The sequence below is a fragment of the Toxotes jaculatrix genome, chromosome 16, assembly GCF_017976425.1.
Source record: "Toxotes jaculatrix isolate fToxJac2 chromosome 16, fToxJac2.pri, whole genome shotgun sequence".
Lineage (NCBI taxonomy): Eukaryota > Metazoa > Chordata > Actinopteri > Toxotidae > Toxotes > Toxotes jaculatrix.
Genome location: NC_054409.1, coordinates 1,499,420 through 1,519,742, shown reverse-complemented (window position 1 = coordinate 1,519,742; position 20,323 = coordinate 1,499,420). Strand labels below are relative to the sequence as shown.

The 20,323-nt window shown below is 42.4% G+C and overlaps 1 protein-coding gene across 1 annotated transcript; it reads right to left on the bottom strand.

Annotated features, from left to right (window-relative positions):
* Positions 1-17,035: 17,035 nt before the first annotated feature.
* On the bottom strand, positions 17,036-20,081 carry LOC121195358 (protein NLRC3-like; the record flags this gene model as incomplete). The annotated part of the gene is made up of 3 exons (XM_041058785.1): positions 17,036-17,255; positions 18,337-18,807; positions 18,868-20,081. Coding segments are annotated over 3 exons (1,830 nt in total), but the record flags the coding sequence as incomplete, so codon positions are not given.
* Positions 20,082-20,323: the final 242 nt, after the last annotated feature.

Below are 20,323 nucleotides of genomic sequence, written 5' to 3'. Positions count from 1 at the left end.
GACCATCTATATAGGAACAGTTTGAAGTTTTTCAATCAGGATTTAGAGTTCACCATAGCACAGAGACAGCACTGGTGAAAGTTACCAATGACCTTCTCATAGCATCAGACAATGGACTCGTCTCTATACTTGTCCTACTAGATCTTAGTGCTGCATTTGACACTATTGATCATAGTATCCTATTGGAAAGATTGGAACATGTCATTGGGATTAAATGAACAGCACTAGGTTTGTTTAAATCATATCTATCAGATAGATTCCAGTTTGTTCATGTTTGTTCATGATGATTCCTCCATTATACCAGATTTTGTCATGGAGTTCCACAGGGTTCTGTGCTTGGACCGATGTCATTCACCTTATACGTGCTTCCCCTAGGCAATATTATCAGGAAGCATGGAATAAATTTCCATTGCTATGCAGATGATACCCAGCTATATTTACAGTCAAGCCCGAAATTATTCATACCCCTGGAAATTTTTGACTTAAAGTTACTTTTATTCAACCAGCAAGTGTTTTCTTGATTGGAAATGACACAGGTGTCTCCCAGAAGATAATAAGACAATGTACAAGAGGCATCATTGTGGAAAAAAATATTTCTCAGCTTTTACTTACATTTAAAAGTAACTTTAAGTCAAAATTTGCCAGGGGTATGAATAAAGCCCTGGATGACGTGTAACTTTCTTCTTCTGAAAAAACTGAGGTTATTGTGTTTGGTCCTAAACACCTCAGAAACAGTTTATCTAACCATATAGTTACTCTGGATCGCATTAATTTAACCTCCAGTACAACTGTGAGGAACCTTGGAGTCTGAGCCTTTAGTTATCAGGCCCCTCTCTTGTGGAATCAACTGCCAGTTTGGGTTCAGGAAGCAGACACCGTCTCTAATTTTAAAATTAGGCTTAAAACCTTTCTGTTTGACAAAGCTTATAACTAGTTGTAGTTACAGTCTTAGTTATTATGACTAAACCTATAGTTAGTCACAATTATCTCTATAGACACTGTTACAGTTAAGGATATGGCCGTTAGTAGGGCTGGCTCAGGCAACTGAACCATCCCTTAGTTATGCTGCTATAGGCCTAGGATACTGGGGCACTTCCCATGATCTTCTGCGCACTTCTTCTTTTCTCTCTTTCTCTCCTCAGACCCACTCTCACATGTATTAGCCTTTAATCCATGTCATTAACTCTGTGTCCTCTCTGTCCCATAGTCCTGTGCTTGTTTCTCTCTGGTCTCTCTTTCTCTGTACCTTTCTGCAGGTATCTCTGGCTCCGGAGCTGCATGTTCTCTGTCTGTGGTCCTGGCTCCACTGACCTGCAGCTGTTTATTGTCTACAATTATCCATTTCTAACACATTACTATGTTTAATCTTCCACTCTGCTACAGATACATTTTGGATTAATATTCTATGCAGACTGTAATATAAATAATTACCAATCATGACAGCTTTTTGCTTCTGTGCTCTGTCTCCTATCAGAACTGTAATCTGCTGAGGATACAGTATCTATCCACTAACTGTTCACTAACTAATCTAAATGCTGACCCTCTAACATTGTCCATTGCCAACTCTGTTTGTATTGTGCTGCATGGCCTTTTTCCTTCTCTCCTCCATTCCCAGCTGTCCCATCTTCCTCCTTTTCCTCCTTTTACCCAACCCAGCCATCAGCAGGAGGATCCCCCATATGAGCTCAAGGTTTCTTCCTGTTAAAAGGGAGTTTTTCCTTGCCACCTTAAGTGCTTGCTCTGGGGTCAGGCTCTGGGTCTCTGTAAAGTGCTTTGAGACAATTTTTGATTGTGGAAGGCGCTATATCAGAGGTCACTAACAGGCGGACTGCGGTCCGGGTCCGGACCCAAACGCCGTCCTATGCGGATCCAGAACTACAATCAATAAATTATCGATTATTCTACATCACGACGGGACGCTAATATTTTAACCAGCGCGGCTTTTTTAGTCTTTACGGTATCTGTTTAGCGGACCTTACAGACCAATTACATGCGAGTTAAGCCAATCAACTTTGAGACTGAAAGCGCGACTCTGAATACAGAGATGAGAGAGATCAGAGGTGAGTGACAGTTGGAAAGGGAAGTTAGCGATACAAGGAGATGTCATTTATAGACAAGTCATCCGGAGACAGGAAGAGAAGACAGAGAGGCGAGTGAGTGGGAGACAGGGAGAGAAGACTGAGAGGCGAGTGAACGGGAGACAGGAAGAGACGACAGAGAGACGAGTGAGCGGGAGACAGGGAGAGACGATGGCCCTGACACCATTCCAGCCCAGATTTACTTATACTTAACAAATTAAGTGCCAATAAATATTTTTGAATTGTACTTTGTTTAACAGTCAGTTGCAGATGTTATACAACTATATATATATTATTTATTTAAGTCAGGCCTGTAAACTATATATATATATATATATATGTCACTAATTCATAATGTTTGACATTATGGTGTTCTTCGCTTGAAGAAATTTTATCTCACTGGACCTCTTAAAATTTTAGTTGAATACCCCTGCGCTATATAAATACAATTCAATTGAATACAAAAAAATTGAATTGCCTCTGATAAGCTAAAACTTGGACAAAACTGTGTCCTTTCCAAAACTTACGAAAGCAGGACCTGAACAGGTCACCTGGCATACACTTGGTGCCAAGCCAAAACGACACAGAAAGAGAAAGGTGAATGATGACCACAGTGGAGTATATGCCGCATCACCGGGCATACAGCTCAGAAACAAATATCAACAACTGTCTGTAAATGAACCAGTAAACACTGCTGTAGTTAAGAAATGTGAAATAAAGAATTAAAAATCTAGAGAAAGAGATCTATATGAAGGGAAGAAAAGACAGGCATACGGAGACAATGTATCTTTGCCAAAAGTGAAGGACAGAGATATCTTGCGGCTTGGAGACAGCACTATCAGTGACGTAAGGAATGAAAGAATCCACATATGCAGTTATCCCAGTGCCATGGTCACTGGCATCACTGGACTTGTCCCCCAGGTCATATCAAACCATCCAGGAGTCAAACATATCATATGCTTGTGTGTGCTGTTGATACAAAGAGGCAAATCAGAAGTTCTAAAAAAAGATTTCTCTGTGCTCTTAGACATGGTCAGTAAATCAGATCTACAGTTTTTCATCAGCGGGCCACTCCCAAACATTGACAGAAGGATAAATAAATTCAGTCGCCTGCTTGCACTGAATACATGGCTGGTTGTGAGATGCGAGGAATGAACTTTATGACCTCTTCAAAGGAAAGGGCCCTCATCTGAATGGACGTGGACTAAGGCAACTAACAGATAATTTTCTCCACTCACTGAGGCACCAAACCCCTTCTGACACCCCTCGGGGCCAGCCTAAAACTCAAATGCAGAGTGAACATCAGCCAAGGAGAGACAACAACACCCCTATTCCACCAGCTCCACCGCAGAGCGAGCAACAGCTGCATGGTGACAACGGCAAGACTGTTTCACTGGCCCTCCACATGCATCTCCCCATCCCATGTTCTCCTCTACAGCCCTGTACCCCCTCAGCTGCATCCTCCTCCGACTCCCCAACATCCATCTCCCCCCTGCTTCACCCCTCGGATTACCAAGTCACATGGAGAGTTTGGTGAAGTCTGGGATTAAAATGGTCCCTCTAACCCCCAACTTAACCAGATCAAGGGTGCTACTATCATCAACACTGCAACCCCCACCAGCTTCCCCCCAGACACCACCTCCAAGGCCCCCAGATGCAGTATCTCCTCCCCTTCTTCCCCACAAATTATGCAGCTCAGGTCAACTCAACCCACCTCTCCTTCTTCCATTACGCTAAACACACCATCTAGGCCTCCTCGGCCCCCACCCAGACCATTGGTTTCTAAGGCCTTTAAAAGCACCAAGACTGCTATCAGGGACTAGGATGCCCAGGGTCTCTGCTGTTTGAGGACATGTAGCCACAATAATCCCTCTATCAACCCGAGGCCCAGGGAGAGAACACTCTCCCACAGTAAAGATTGTCATGAGACACCTCTGCTGCCTCTGGGGTTTTCTGTTTTGGTTTTTTCCTTCTCTCTCTCTTTTTATGTGTGTATGTGTGGGTGCGTGTCTTTGGTGTGGGTGTGTTTCTCAGGTAGTGGATTCCGGGGCAGATCCTCCCTTCTCCATCCTCCTGATTAGGCTGATTTCACACACCTGTGCGCAATCAGTCTTCCCTCAATCTATAAGAGGCTCAGCGTCCCTGTCTACCCTCGCCAGATTGTACCGTCATCTTCTCTGCGCTCATTCTCGTGACTTTAACTTGTGATTTAACTTACCTGATCTCTTTGGACCTTATTGCTCTGCTCCCACCTAACCTGCGTGCTTCTTTTCCCTGCAGTCACCTCCGGCCACTGTCCTCCTACCATCTCTCCGCCACGACAGCCGATCCAGCCACTCTGCCCCGGAATCCCTCCTCTACCTGTTTTCTTCCTTTTTTTTGTAAATAAACTGTTCAAACTCCATTCATCTGTCTGCTTTTGGGTTCTGTATCATTGACTCTGCCTAACAAAGATTTTGATAAGCAAAAGGAAAAGCATCAATTTTTAAAAAATACATCAACAAACCTAAAACCTATTCCATGTCAGCCACAGTCTGTCCCAGAACATGGACACTGGGTTTTAGTAAACTAAACTTAGCTCTTTTAAATATCAGATCCCTGGCAGGCAAATCATTCTTAATTAATAATTTTATTCAAAAGCACAACCTTGATTTTATGTTTTTAACTGAAATATGGCTGGGGCAAGATAACAGTGCTGCAGTTCTTATCGAGTCAACTCCTCCTAACTTTAGTTTTGTGAGTGAAGCTAGAGTGCACAAGAAAGGAGGAGGAGTCACCACTTTGTTCAATGATAGCCTCCAATGCAAGAAGACATGGAAAGTTTGAAGTTTTTCTTTGAATATGTTGCTCTTCAAGTAAAATCCTCCTACCAAGCAATATTCGTAACCATCTACAAAACCCCAAAGTACAACGCAATGTTTGTTGATGAGATTGCTAAACTACTGTCTATTGTATGCATTGACTTTGATTGTGTTATTGTAGTGGGTGACTTTAACATTCATGTTGACAATCCTAAAGATGGAAGTGCTAAAGAACTAAACAACATCCTGGACAACTTTGGACTTTTGCAGCATGTAACAGATCCAACACATAACAAGGGACATATATTGGATCTAATTATTTCCAAAGTTCTCAATATTTCTGAGGTTGTGGTGACTGATGTTGCACTTTCTGATCACTGCTGTGTTTCTTTTAAAACTATCACACCTGCTAATCATAACAAAGCTGAAGAAAAGGTGGTCAGAAAACATTGTATTAATAACACCTGTGCAGCATTCATCCAGGCGTTTGTGCCATCACCAACCCTGCCAACAGCTCCCGTTGATGACCTCGTAAATAGTTTCACTTCCAAAGTTAAAACTATTATCAATTCAATTGTCCCGTTCAAGACTGAAGTTCTATCAGGAACTTACAGAAACTTAGAACTTACAGCACTTACAGAAATCATGAAACAAATAAAATCTACAACATGCTCACTCAATGATCTGACGACAAAATTTTTCAAAAATGTTTTTAACTGCATAGCTTCAGACCTGTTGCAGATAGTAAACAACTCTCTTGAGTCACGGCAGTGATACATCTGAGGCAGACATACATCTGAATAATGTCCAAAGTCTCTGTCTTAGTATTACTGGAACTTAGTGCTGCATTCGATACAGTTGATCACAACATACTGCTCGACAGACTGGAAAACTGAGTGGGACTTACTGGCACAGTGTTGAGTTGGCTCAAGTCTTACTTACATGGTGGGGATTACTTGGTCTCAATAGGTAACTATGAGTCTGACCGAACTAAGATTACATATGTGGTTCCTCAGGGGTCCATTCTTGGACCACTTCTGTTCAATATCTACATGCTGCCTCTAGCTCAGATCATTGAACATTGTCATCACACGACTACAGTACCTTCAAGCAAGTGTATTCAGCAAATTAATGAGTGGATGTGCCAGAATTTTCTCCAGCTCAATGCAGATAAGACAAAATTGATTGTTTTTGGCTCCAAAAATGAAAGGTCCAAGATCAATGCTCACCTTGATTCCATGTCACTGAAGGTTACAAATCAAGTCAGAAATCTCGGTGTAATTCTTGACTCAGACCTGAATTCCACCAACCATGTAAAAGCTATCACTAAGTCTGCCTATTACAACATGAAAAGGATTGCTAGATTAAGAGTTTTCTATCCAAACAAGACACAGAAAAACTTATCCACACATTTTCAGTAGGCTAGATTATTGTAAAGGCATCCAAACAGGTCTAAACAAAAGATCTATCAGACAGTTGTAGCTTGTCCAAAATGCTGCTGCCAGAGTCCTGACTAACACCAGAAAAATGTACAACATTACACCTGTCCTCAAATCACTGCACTGGCTCCCTATGAGTCAAAGGATACATTTTAAAGTTCTACTCTTGGTCTACAAAGCACTGAAAGGTCTTGGACCAAAATATATCATGGACTTATTGGTTCCTTATGAAGCATCCAGACCCCTGAGATCATCAGGGACAGGCCTACTGTGTGTTCCTAGGGTCAGGACTACAAAGTGAAGCAGGATTCAGTTATTCTGCCCCTCACTTGTGGAATAAACTTCTGGAATACCTGAGATCAGCTCAAACACTCAGTTTATTTAAGTCAGGCCTGTAAACACATTTGTTTATTGAAGCATTCACTTAAATTGTTGTGAGGCAGCTCTGCTGCCTCTGGGATTTTGGTTGTTTTTCTCTTCTTGCCTCTCTGTGTGCTTGTGTGGCTGTGCGTGTCTTTGGTGTGGGTGTGTTTTCTGTTAGTAGATTCCTGGGCAGCTCCTCCCCACTCCTGCCTCCTGCTCTGGCTGACTGCGCACACCTGTGCGCAATCTGGGCACAATCAGTCACCTCAGAAAGTATAAGAGGCTTGGTGTTCCTGTCCTTCCTCGCCAGTTCATTCCGTCATCTCCTGTGGTGACTAGACTTTGTGCTTTTTCTCAAGAACATTTTGGTGGATATACTTACCTTTTTTGAACTCTGTACTCCGGACCCCCTCCTCTGTCCCTCCCATTAGGAGGTATTCATTTTCTCAGTTCCTGACTGAATTCAAATTGTTTTTTTCTCACCCTACGCATCCAAGAGGCTTCTCAACCTCCGGCAGGGTTCCCATATCGTTGCCGACTATGCAATCGAGTTCCGCACTCTGGCGGCAGAGGCCGGGTGGAATGAAGCAGCGCCCCGTGCTGGTTACATCAACAGTCTATGTGAGCAGGTAAAGGATGAATTGGCAGCCCGAGATGAACCTGATTCCTTTAACGATCTTGTCTCACTTACCATCCATCTAGATTCCAGACTGAGAGAGCGAAAGCGTGAACGTGCCGCCAGGCCCCCCTACTCAACAATGCATCAGAACCTCGCAAGCCTGGGACCAGCTTCTCATCTTTCTCCGCTACCCCTGTCCTGGTCCCAGCTCCATCTGCAGAGGAACCCATGCAGCTGGGTCGGACCCGCCTGACCCCTGAAGAATGCCAGCATCGTTAATAGGCAGGTGAGTGCCTATACTGTGGCAAGGCAGGTCACCTCATCTCTTCCTGTCCCACTCGCCCAAACTCCCCTGCCCACCAGTACAAATAGGGAGTCTGGTGGGCGAATCTTCTACTTCTCCCCAAAACCTCCCTAGAGACCTACTCCGGGCTTCCTTGCAGCTCCACCAGCCCCCTCTGGACTCTGATTCTGGGGCCGAGCAGAACTTCCTGGATTCTGAATTGTTCCGTCAAGCTGGAATTAAGGTGGAGCCCCTCTCTGGATCCATTCCCGTCTGTGCCCTCAATGGCAAGTATTTGGCTAAAATCACTCATAAAACTTAACCACTGCACTTAGTCCTTTCAGGCAACCACCATGAGAAGATCAGCTTCTTGGTTTTTTCTGCTCCTCAAACCCCTCTGGTTCTTGGACACCCCTGGCTCAAGACCCATAACCCCCATATCGACTGGGCAGCAGGTAAGGCTACAAACTGGTCAATCTACTGTCATAAATCCTACCTTCACTCTGCTCTCCCGCCCTCAGTCAGCCTCCCCTCTCCTACCGCTACCGACCTGCCAGACCTCACCACCGTGCCCCCCGAATACCATGACCTTGGGGAGATTTTCAGCAAGAGTAAGGCTCTATGCCTTCCACCACACAGACCATACAACTGTCCCAAAGACCTGATCCCTGGCTCAACCCTCCCCTCTGACTAGTTATACAACATGTCGAAACCAGAACGGGAAGCGATGGAGAGCTACATACAGGACTCTACATACAGGACTCTCTGGAATAATTCGTCCATCTTCCTCTCCCCTGAGGGCCAGCTTTTTCTTTGTTGAAAAGAAAGACAAGACTCTCCGCAACTGCATCTACTACAAGGAACTCAATAACATAACCATTAAAAACAAATGCCCCTCATCTCATCCGCCTTCGAGTCTCTGGATCCTCCATTTTCACCAAACTGGACCTTCGAAACGCATACCATCTGGTAAGAATCCGAGAGGGGGATGAATGGAAGACAGCCTTCAACAGCCCTCTTGGCCATTTTGAGTACCTTGTGATGCCCTTCAGATTAACCAATGCACCAGCTGTTTTCCAAGCCCTAGTAAATGATATTAAGAGACTGTTTGAATCGATTTGTTTTTGTCTATCTCGATGACATCCTAATCTTTTCTTAAGATCCCCAGCAACACCATGAACATGTCCGCCAAGTCCACAAGAACTTAGCATACCTGCAGTCAGCAAAGAGATTGAATTCTCGACAAGCTCGCTGGGTGCTTTTCTTTGGTCGCTTCAGGTTCACCATCACTTATCGGGCTGGCTTGAAAAACATTAAGCCTGATGCCCTCTCCCGTCAGTTTGAAGCTGACCGCAATCTGCCCACTCCTGATACCATTTTGCAAACTTCCTGTGTTATAGGAGCCTTGACTTGGCCAATTAAGACTGAGTTGCAATCTGCTCTGCTGGACGAGCCTGACCCTGGCACAGGTCCCCCCGGAAAACACTATGTTCCCCAGTCTGTCCGCTCCTATGTCCTCCAGTGGGGGCACGACAAATTGTTCTGCCATCCAGGAATTAAGAGGACCCTTGCTCTTCTTCGAAGCCACTTCTGGTGGCCTTCTCTGGAGGCTGACAGCCGGGAGCACATTGCAGCTTGCCCTACCTGTTCCAGGAACAAGTCTACCCATCAATCCCCTGCTGGAAAACTCCTACCCGTTTCTGTCCCTCACCGCCCTTGGTCACACATTGCTATAGACTTTGTCACTGGCTTACCTCCTTCCAACGGTCACACCACCATCTTTACTCGCTTTTCCAAATCCACCCATTTCATTTCCTTACCTTACCCAAACTCCACTCTGCCCAAGAGACTGCTGACACCCTAATCTTGCATGTATTCAGACTCCACGGAATCCCTTCAGATATTGTCTAGGACAGAGACCCACAATTCACTTCCGAAGTTTCAAAAGCCTTCTGCAGCTCCCTGGGTGCCACCGTCAGCCTTTCTTCTGGTTTCACCCTCAGTCCAATGGTCAAACAGGGCCAATCAGGAGTTGGAAGCCGCTCTCCGTTGCCTTTCCTCCCACAATCCCTCCACCTGGTCAACACATCTCCCCTGGATCGAGTATGCCCACAACACTCTGGTTTCATCTACTACAGGTTTGTCCCCTTTTGAATGTTCCCTGGGCTATCAGCCACCTCTCTTTCCAGAGGAGGAAAAAGACCTAGCGGTCCCTTCGGTTCAAGCTCACATGAACTGCTGCCGACGAGTTTGGAAAGATGTACGCAAAGCCCTACTCTTCTTCCTAACTTCCGCCATAACCAAACGGCAAGCCGATCGTCGAAGGAGCCCGGCCCCTAACTACATCCCCGGTCAAAAGGTTTGGCTTTCTGCAAAAGACATCCCCTTAAAGACTGAGTCTAAAAAACAGGCTCCCAAATTCATTGGTCCTTTTGAAGTGGAGAAAATAATTATTCACCCCACATTTCACATATCTCTGCTCAAGCCTGTCTCCTCCAGCCCTCTCAGCCCTCCAACCTTTCCCCCCTCTTCCCGCCCAGATGGTGGACGGTTGGCCAGACTTCTATCCGTCGGTTGCTGGATGTCCGCCACCGGGGTCGGGGTCTCCAGTATCTTGTTGATTGGGAAGGCTATGGTTCAGACGAGCGCTCCTGGGTGTCCAGGTCCCTCATCCTGGACCCCCAACTCATTAAGGACTTTCATTCAGCTCACCCTGATAAACCTGGTGGACCACCTGGAGGCGGTCATGGGTGGGGTACTGTTGGGGGTACTCTGCTGTCTCTGGGATTTTGGTTGTTTTTCTCTTCTTGCATCTCTGTGTGCTTGTGTGGCTGTGCAGTTTCCTCCGGTTTGATTCCCACATTCTCATTCATCGCCGCTCCAGCCGACTCTGCCTCGCCGCCCAGGAATCCCTCCTCCGTCCTGTCTTTTCTCTTTGTTTCACTTTTGTTTTCATGAACAAAACTAAACTCATTAAATCCTTTTACTTCCCATCTGTCTGCGTTTGGGTCCAGGCCTGATTAATAGACTCTCATAAATTGTCTTAACTGCAACCTTCATATATAATTATTTTACTATTTTCTATTTTCTCTATATTTATATTTTCTAGTTTTAATGTATTGTTTTTTTATTTATTTTAATGTTATCCGATTATGATTTGCTTTTATTCTGTGATTTTAATATAATCTGTAAAGCACTATGAATTACTTTGTGTACGAATGGTGCTATATAAATAAACCTTGCCTTGCCTTGCATTTCAGGCCTTGTTAGTTTTAATTATTCAGGTTTAAATAAACTTAATATTTGTTTGAATTCATATCTGCCACTCTAACTTTTTGAACTTTTTAGTTATTTGTGTCACCACTTAGTATCAGTAACTTATATTACTTTGAGGTTTATCATTTTAACTCCTCAGACCTCTCTACACTCTGAGTTGGGTCACATAAAGTAAAGTGAAATGAAGTGAAACTGAAGGAATAATTCTTAGTCTGAGATAAGAAAAAGTCACAATATGAAAAAATAACTTTCAGATATCATTCATTCATTCATTCAAGATGAATGGATTCAAGTTCTGGATGAAGATAAACCAGGTTCAGTTGTGGATTAAAGATATAAGATCTACAACAGTAACAGACAGTGAACTGACCTCAGAGTCTCCAGTCTACAGTGTGGACTTTCCAGAAAACCACACAGCAGCTTCACTCCTGAATCATGCAGGTTGTTGGCACTCAGGTCCAGGTCTCTCAGATGGGAGGGGTTGGACTTCAGAGCTGAGGCCAGAGAAGCACAGCTGATCTCTGACAAACTGCAGGAACTCAATCTGAATAAAGAATAAATCATGTGGATAAAAATCCTTTCTAATCCAATCAGATATGTCCTAATCAATGAGCTTTCACTAACATGAGTAGAGGGACTTTGTCCTTCTCTTGTTGTGGATCATCATAATTTCAGCCTTCTACACACATCATCCAAATGTCACCACAACATTCACACAATTATTCATGTCAACACAGATTCATAACATGCTGCTGACCTGAAATATACCAATTTGTCATCATGGTACTGAGACTGCACTAGTCAAAAACAAACACACAAACAAGCAAACACACATCTGTATTAGAATGACTTGACTTAAGGTCACACCATTCTTTTAGATAGACTTCACATCCTGACTGGCCTCTCTGGTTGTCAGGGTTCGCCCTGGGGAGCCTGGGCACTCTTATTTTGTGTTGCTTATTTAGGGTTTCCTGTTTTATTTTGACAATACCTTAGTTTCTGGTTGTTCACTGTTCTCCCTCTCGTTTCAGGTGTCTCGACTTTCCCCTCCCCCTGTGCTCCTCCCACTTCATGATTACCCTTCCTCTCCTAATGTGTTTCACCTGTTTGTAATTGTCCACCTCCCCCTGATGTATTTAGTCCCCGTCTTCCCTGCACTCGTCGCCAGATTGTCTTGTGTGTTTTGACCAAACTTTCCAGCGTTCCCTACCATTTCGAGTTCTAGTGTGTTCTGAGTGTGTATGACCCCTGCCTGGATATTTGGATTACGAGCTAGCCTTTTCCCTCTGGTACCTCTGCTTCCTCGGACTGATTCTGTGTAACGAACCTGGACTGATTAAACCGTTTTGATTCCACATACTCTGACTCTGTGCCTGTGTCCTCATCACTACTCCCTCGAGCCTGACACTGGTACTGTTTTTATTTGGTTCAAGTCTTATCTTACTCACAGAGAATTTAATTGGTCCAACCTATTTATCAGATTTGCTTTGAACTTTTGAGTCCTCTAGAACCCTCTGGTCTTCTGGTAGTGGGCTTTTAATTAAACCTAAAGTCAGAACAACAAAAACCTATGTAGAAGCTTCCTTTTATTACTATGGTCCATGTCTCTGGAACAGCCTCTCAGAAGACCTGAGGGCAGCAGAAAACTCTAATACTTTAAGAAGCAAGCTCAAGACCTACCTCTTTGATCAGGCTTTTAATTGAAGTTAATTTATTAATTTGTCTGTTTATTCACACATTTTATTTTTTTTACTCTTTTATTACTGTTTTCTTACTCTTTTATTTATTTTTTGTTTGTTTCTTTGTTTGCTTTTCAGGATTTCTGTATTTACTCTGTCAAATTTTCTCTTTTAACATTTTTCTGATCATTTTTGAAACTGCACTTTGATTTCTTTTAAATTATTCACGTCATTCTATTATCATTTTGATTGTTCCTGTTATTTATGTATTTATTTTATATTATTTTGCTATTTTGATTTGATTAATCCATGAATGGATTGAATGGATTCAAGTTGAGGATGAAGATAAACCAGGTTCAGTTATGGATTAAAGATATAAGATTTACAACAGTAACAGACAGTGAACTGACCTCAGAGTCTCCAGTCTACAGTGTGGACTCTCCAGAAAACCACACAGCAGCTTCACTCCTGAATCCTGCAGCTCATTGACACTCAGGTCCAGGTGTCTCAGATGGGAGGGGTTGGACTTCAGAGCTGAGGCCAGAGAAGCACAGCTGATCTCTGACAAACTGCAGGAACTCAATCTGAATAAAGAATAAATCATGTGGATAAAAATCCTTTCTAATCCAATCAGATATGTTCTAATCAATGAGCTTTCACTAACATGAGTAGAGGGACTTTGTCCTTCTCTTATTGTGGATCATCATAATGTCAGCCTTCTACACACATCATCCAAATGTCACCACAACATTCATACAACTATTCATGTCAACACAGATTCATAACATGCTGCTGACCTGAAATATACCAATTTGTCATCATGGTACTGAGACTGCACTAGTCAAAAACAAACACACAAACAAGCAAACACACATCTGTATTAGAATGACTTGACTTAAGGTCACACCATTCTTTTAGATAGACTTCACATCCTGACTGGCCTCTCTGGTTGTCAGGGTTCGCCCTGGGGAGCCTGGGCACTCTTATTTTGTGTTGCTTATTTAGGGTTTCCTGTTTTATTTTGACAATACCTTAGTTTCTGGTTGTTCACTGTTCTCCCTCTCGTTTCAGGTGTCTCGACTTTCCCCTCCCCCTGTGCTCCTCCCACTTCATGATTACCCTTCCTCTCCTAATGTGTTTCACCTGTTTGTAATTGTCCACCTCCCCCTGATGTATTTAGTCCCCGTCTTCCCTGCACTCGTCGCCAGATTGTCTTGTGTGTTTTGACCAAACTTTCCAGCGTTCCCTACCATTTCGAGTTCTAGTGTGTTCTGAGTGTGTATGACCCCTGCCTGGATATTTGGATTACGAGCTAGCCTTTTCCCTCTGGTACCTCTGCTTCCTCGGACTGATTCTGTGTAACGAACCTGGACTGATTAAACCGTTTTGATTCCACATACTCTGACTCTGTGCCTGTGTCCTCATCACTACTCCCTCGAGCCTGACACTGGTACTGTTTTTATTTGGTTCAAGTCTTATCTTACTCACAGAGAATTTAATTGGTCCAACCTATTTATCAGATTTGCTTTGAACTTTTGAGTCCTCTAGAACCCTCTGGTCTTCTGGTAGTGGGCTTTTAATTAAACCTAAAGTCAGAACAACAAAAACCTATGTAGAAGCCTCCTTTTATTACTATGGTCCATGTCTCTGGAACAGCCTCTCAGAAGACCTGAGGGCAGCAGAAAACTCTAATACTTTAAGAAGCAAGCTCAAGACCTACCTCTTTGATCAGGCTTTTAATTGAAGTTAATTTATTAATTTGTCTGTTTATTCACACATTTTATTTTTTTTACTCTTTTATTACTGTTTTCTTACTCTTTTATTTATTTTTTGTTTGTTTCTTTGTTTGCTTTTCAGGATTTCTGTATTTACTCTGTCAAATTTTCTCTTTTAACATTTTTCTGATCATTTTTGAAACTGCACTTTGATTTCTTTTAAATTATTCACGTCATTCTATTATCATTTTGATTGTTCCTGTTATTTATGTATTTATTTTATATTATTTTGCTATTTTGATTTGATTAATCCATGAATGGATTGAATGGATTCAAGTTGAGGATGAAGATAAACCAGGTTCAGTTATGGATTAAAGATATAAGATTTACAACAGTAACAGACAGTGAACTGACCTCAGAGTCTCCAGTCTACAGTGTGGACTCTCCAGAAAACCACACAGCAGCTTCACTCCTGAATCCTGCAGCTCATTGACACTCAGGTCCAGGTGTCTCAGATGGGAGGGGTTGGACTTCAGAGCTGAGGCCAGAGAAGCACAGCTGATCTCTGACAAACTGCAGGAACTCAATCTGAATAAAGAATAAATCATGTGGATAAAAATCCTTTCTAATCCAATCAGATATGTTCTAATCAATGAGCTTTCACTAACATGAGTAGAGGGACTTTGTCCTTCTCTTATTGTGGATCATCATAATGTCAGCCTTCTACACACATCATCCAAATGTCACCACAACATTCATACAACTATTCATGTCAACACAGATTCATAACATGCTGCTGACCTGAAATATACCAATTTGTCATCATGGTACTGAGACTGCACTAGTCAAAAACAAACAAACAAACACACACATCTGTATTAGAATGACTTGACTTAAGGTCACACCATTCTTTTAGAAAGACTTCACATCCTGACTGGCCTCTCTGGTACTGTTTTTATTTGGTTCAAGTCTTATTTTACTCACAGAGAATTTTATGTCATAAAATCATAAAATTGTCTACAACTCAATCAGGACAAACAAACTCTGGCACTAAATGCCTGTAAACAAGTGAAAAACTAAGGAGTCAGATCTTAGTTTTGAGCCTCACATTAAAAATGTAATTAAAACTGCTTTTTATCATCTGAAGAACATTGCCAGAGTGCAACCATTTCTCTCTCAAGCCAATGCAGAGACATTGCTGCAGGCTCTGATCACCTGCAGAATTGATTACTGCAATGCTCTGCTTTCTGGTCTCCCTAAGAAGAACATAGCTACAGCTGCTTCAAAATTCAGCAGCATGTGTACTGACAAAGACCAGACAGAGAGCACACATTACACTGATTTTAAAGTCTCTGCACTGGCTTCCTGTCTGCTTCAGAAATGATTTTAAGATCTTTTTATTGGTTTATAAAGCTCTTAATGGTCTTGGTCCAACCTATTTATCAGATTTGCTTTGAACTTTTGAGTCCTCTAGAACCCTCTGGTCTTCTGGTAGTGGGCTTTTAATTAAACCTAAAGTCAAAACAACAAAAACCTATGTAGAAGCCTCCTTTTATTACTATGGTCCACGTCTCTGGAACAGCCTCCCTGAAGACCTGAGGGCAGCAGAAAACTCTAATACTTTTAGAAGCAAACTCAAGACCTACCTTTTTAATCAGGCTTTTAATTGAAGTTTATTTATTGATTTGTCTGTTTATTCACACATTTTATTTTTTTTAATCTTTTATTACTCTTTTATTACTTTTTTAATTTTTGTTGCTTGCTTGCTTGCTTGCTTTTCAGGATTTCTGTATTTACTCCGTCAAATTTTCTCTTTTAACATTTTTCTGATCATTTTTCAAACTTCACTTTAATTTCTTTTAAATTATTCACATCATTCTATTTTCATTTTGATTGTTCCTGTTATTTAAGTATTTATTAATTATTATTTTGCTATTTTGATTATTTATCCTGCCTCCAGTGTTTTCTCATTGCAAATTGAGAGATTTATGATAGTGTTTCCTCAGTTCCTGTTTTTATTGGAAACTTTACTTTATTGATGGATTTTGGGTGTGTCTGTGTGGGGTGGAGGTACTAACACTGTGTACAGCACTTTGTGCTACAATGTATTTGTATGAAAAGTGCTATAAGAATAATATCTGGCTGATTGAACTGACTGAAATGAAGTGAAATTTAATGAATAATTCTTAGTCTGAGATAAGAAAAAGTCACAATATGGAACAACAACTATTTCAAATCTCATTCATTCACTCATTCATTCATTCAAGATGGATGGATTCAAGTTCTGGATGAAGATAAACCAGGTTCAGTTGTGAATTAAAGATATAAGATCTACAACAGTAACAGACAGTGAACTGACCTCAGAGTCTCCAGTCTACAGTGTGGACTCTCCAGAAAACCACACAGCAGCTTCACTCCTGAATCCTGCAGCTTGTTGTCACTCAGGTCCAGGTGTCTCAGATGGGAGGGGATGGACTTCAGAGCTGAGGCCAGAGAAGCACAGCTGATCTCTGACAACCAGCAGCCACTCAATCTGAATAAAGAATAAATCATGTGGATAAAAATCATTTCTAATCCAATCAGATATGTCCTAATCAATGAGCTTTCACTAACATGAGTAGAGGGACTTTGTCCTTCTCTTATTGTGGATCATCATAATGTCAGCCTTCTACATACATCATCCAAATGTCACCACAACATTCATACAACTATTCATGTCAACACAGATTCATAACATGCTGCTGAGCTCAGTCAAGTCTGGAATTAGAAGATAAAGATCAAATCAGACATGTTGGACTAAAATCCTCTTCATCATTGAAGGTTTTACATGACCTTCTTCTTCCTGAACTTTGTGTCATCAAACAACATTAAAGGACAAATTTACATTTCTTGACTTCAACCAACAGTAAGATGTCACACGTTGATTTAAGAGTCTTTGGTGGCAGTCGTCCTTCCTGTGGTCCACACTGACTGTGAAGTGGTCTCCTCCTAACACAACTACACTGTAAGAAATGACTTCATGAGTTCAGCTGTAGCTGAATAAAGCTTCAGCAATCTGACTCAGACAAATGTGTAGAAGAATACTGAATTCTCCCATTCTGCTCTGATATATTCATTCAAAATATGAGAAGACTTTAAACGAGTAGTGTGGAGGATTTAGACCAGGGGTCTTCAACATTTTTCAGACCAAAGATCTCAAAACTGGTGGAGAGATGGAGCAGGGATCCCCTACCCTCCCGTATTTTATAAAATTGTGTTTTACTGAGCCCAATGCCATGTATGCCATACCCTGTTATTTGTGCATTCAGTACTAATCTATTCAAACAATACACAGGTTCATATATTAATGTATTTATTGTAAACATGTGCAAGGTGCAGTGTGTAGGGTGGCCGTGTCACTATTTATAAACATAGGTATCTCCTTTTCAAATAATATTGTGCAGCGTGTGTCCTTGTTTCTGGGATCTTAGTTAGCTGCAGGACTGAATAGGCTCTAGGCCAACTGAATTGTGCAAAATCATTGGCACAGCAGAGAAAGGGATGGGTCCTCCTCTGAGTGTGCAGGAAGCTTGGAGGGACAGGTCTGGTCTGGAGTCTGGAGTGCAGTGAGTGAACCAGTGCCCAGCTTAAGAGAGCTCCTGTGTGTCACTGAATGTGTGCATTTCTGACTGAAAGATAACATCTTCTGCTTCAATTTATCCATATGCTAATATGTTCAATTCATGTTAATGTGTTTTTAAAGACATTTAAATTTGTGGGAAAATAATTATGTTTCAAGTAGAGTTTAATCACCTGAAACGTGAATTTGTGAAAACAAAAAGACTCAAAATAACATGAATAAATTAACAAATGAAAGTAGAATGTAACAGTTACTAATAAACAGAAAAACTTAACAGCAATAATCACAACCACCTCAAAAAACAAACACAACAAACAAACATAACATCTCCAGAAAAACACACAGCTGAAAATTATAAAACTATTATGAGAATAATGAGAATAATTTCATACTGTGTATATTTGAAAAAACTAAACTACTAATTTACACTGACTGATAATGTTAAAGATCATGTCTGGACTTACACAGCCTTTCTGCAGTTCCCCACAGCTGGGATCAGTCTCCGTCGTCCCTCCTCTGATGTGTTGTACTTCTTTAGGTCCAACTCATCCAGAACCTCCTCTGACATCTGCAGAACGTAGGCCAGAGCTGAACAGTGGATCTCAGAGAGTCTCTTCTCTGATCTGTTCTCTGACTTCAGGAACTCTTGGATCTCCTGATGTACTGAGCGGTCGTTCATCTCCATCAGACAGTGGAAGATGTTGATGCTTCTGTCAGGAGAGATATCATATCTGTTCATCTTCTTCAGGTTGTTGATGGCTCTCTGGATGATTTCTGGTCTGTTCTCTGTCTGACCCAGAAGGCCTCCTAAGAGTCTCTGGTTGGACTCCAGAGACAGGCCATGAAGGAAGCGAACAAACAGGTCCAGGTGGCCACTTTTACTTTGGAGGGATTTCTCCATGGCATCACTGAGGAGGACATCGAGTGATAAGTAGCTGCCATTATTGTTACCAAAATACTTATATGTCTTCCTGATAAAAGGTTTTGAGTCCCACCATTTGTCATCTTGTCCAAGGAAAATCCTCAGCTCTCTTGTCTTCCTCTCTGTGTAACAGTGGAACATGTAGACTGCAGCCAGAAACTCCTGAATGCTCAGATGAACAAAGCAGTAGACTGTTTTCTGGAAGATCACACTCTCTCTTTTAAAGATCTCTGTACAAACTCCTGAGTAAACCAAGGCCTCTATGACATCAAGACCACACTGCTCCAGGTCTTCTTGGTAGAACATGATGTTTCCTTTCTCCAGATGTTCAAACGCCAGCCTCCCCAGCTTTAGAAGAACTTCCCTGTCAGCCTCCGTCAGCTCTTGTGGACTCGTCTCATGTCCCTCATCATACTTGTGCTTCTTCCTCTTTGTCTGAACCAGCAGGAAGTGTGAGTACAGGTCAGTCAGGGTCTTGGGCAGCTCTCCTCTCTGCTCTGTGGTCAACATGTGCTCCAGAACTGTAGCAGAGATCCAGCAGAAGACTGGGATCTGACACATGATGTGGAGGCTCCTGGATGTCTTGATGTGTGAGATGATTCTTCTGGACAGCTCTTCATCACTGGATCTCCTCCTGAAGTACTCCTCCTTCTGGTCGTCAGTGAAGCCTCGTACTTCTGTTACCATGTCAACACATGCAGGGGGGATCTGATTGGCTGCCGCAGGTCGGGAAGTTATCCAGACCAGAGCCGAGGGAAGCAGATTCCCCTGGATGAGGTTTGTCAGCAGCATGTTGACAGATGTCTTCTGTGAGACATCAGACACGACCTCCCTGTTGCTGAAATCCAGTGAAAGTCTGCTTTCATCCAGGCCGTCAAAGATGAACAACACTTTACAGACAGCGAGCTTCTCTGCTGTGAGCTTCTTTAATGTTGGATGGAAAACGTGGAGCAGCATGAGAAGACTGTACTTCTTCTCTTTGATCAGGTTCAGCTCCCTGAACGAAAGCAGAACCAGCAGACTGATGTCTTGGTTTTCAGAGCCCTCTGCCCAGTCCAGAGTGAACTTCTGCACTGAGAAGGTTTTTCCAACACCAGCGACGCCGTTAGTCAGAACGACTCTGATGCGTCTCTGTTGGTCAGGTAAGGCTTTAAAGATGTCGTGGCACTTGATTGGAGTGTCATGGAGGGTCTCCATCTTGGAAGCTGTCTCCAGCTGCCTCACCTCATGTTGGGTATTAACCTCTTCACTCTGTCCCTCTGTGATGTAGAGCTCAGTGTAGATCCTGTTGAGGAGGGTTTCACTTCCTGTTCCATCAGTTCCTTCAGTCACACGTTCACATCTCCTCCTCAGACTGATCTTATGTTCATCTAAAACCTCCTGCAGACCACTATCTGCTGAAAATCTGCTGACACAGAAGAAATAATGTCAGACTAAAGAAAGAGAATCTGAGAATCTGCTCATTTCTTTCATCAGCTGCATAAAAACTAAAGACAAGCAAAGAAAAGCTTTTTCATTTTGTGGTATTT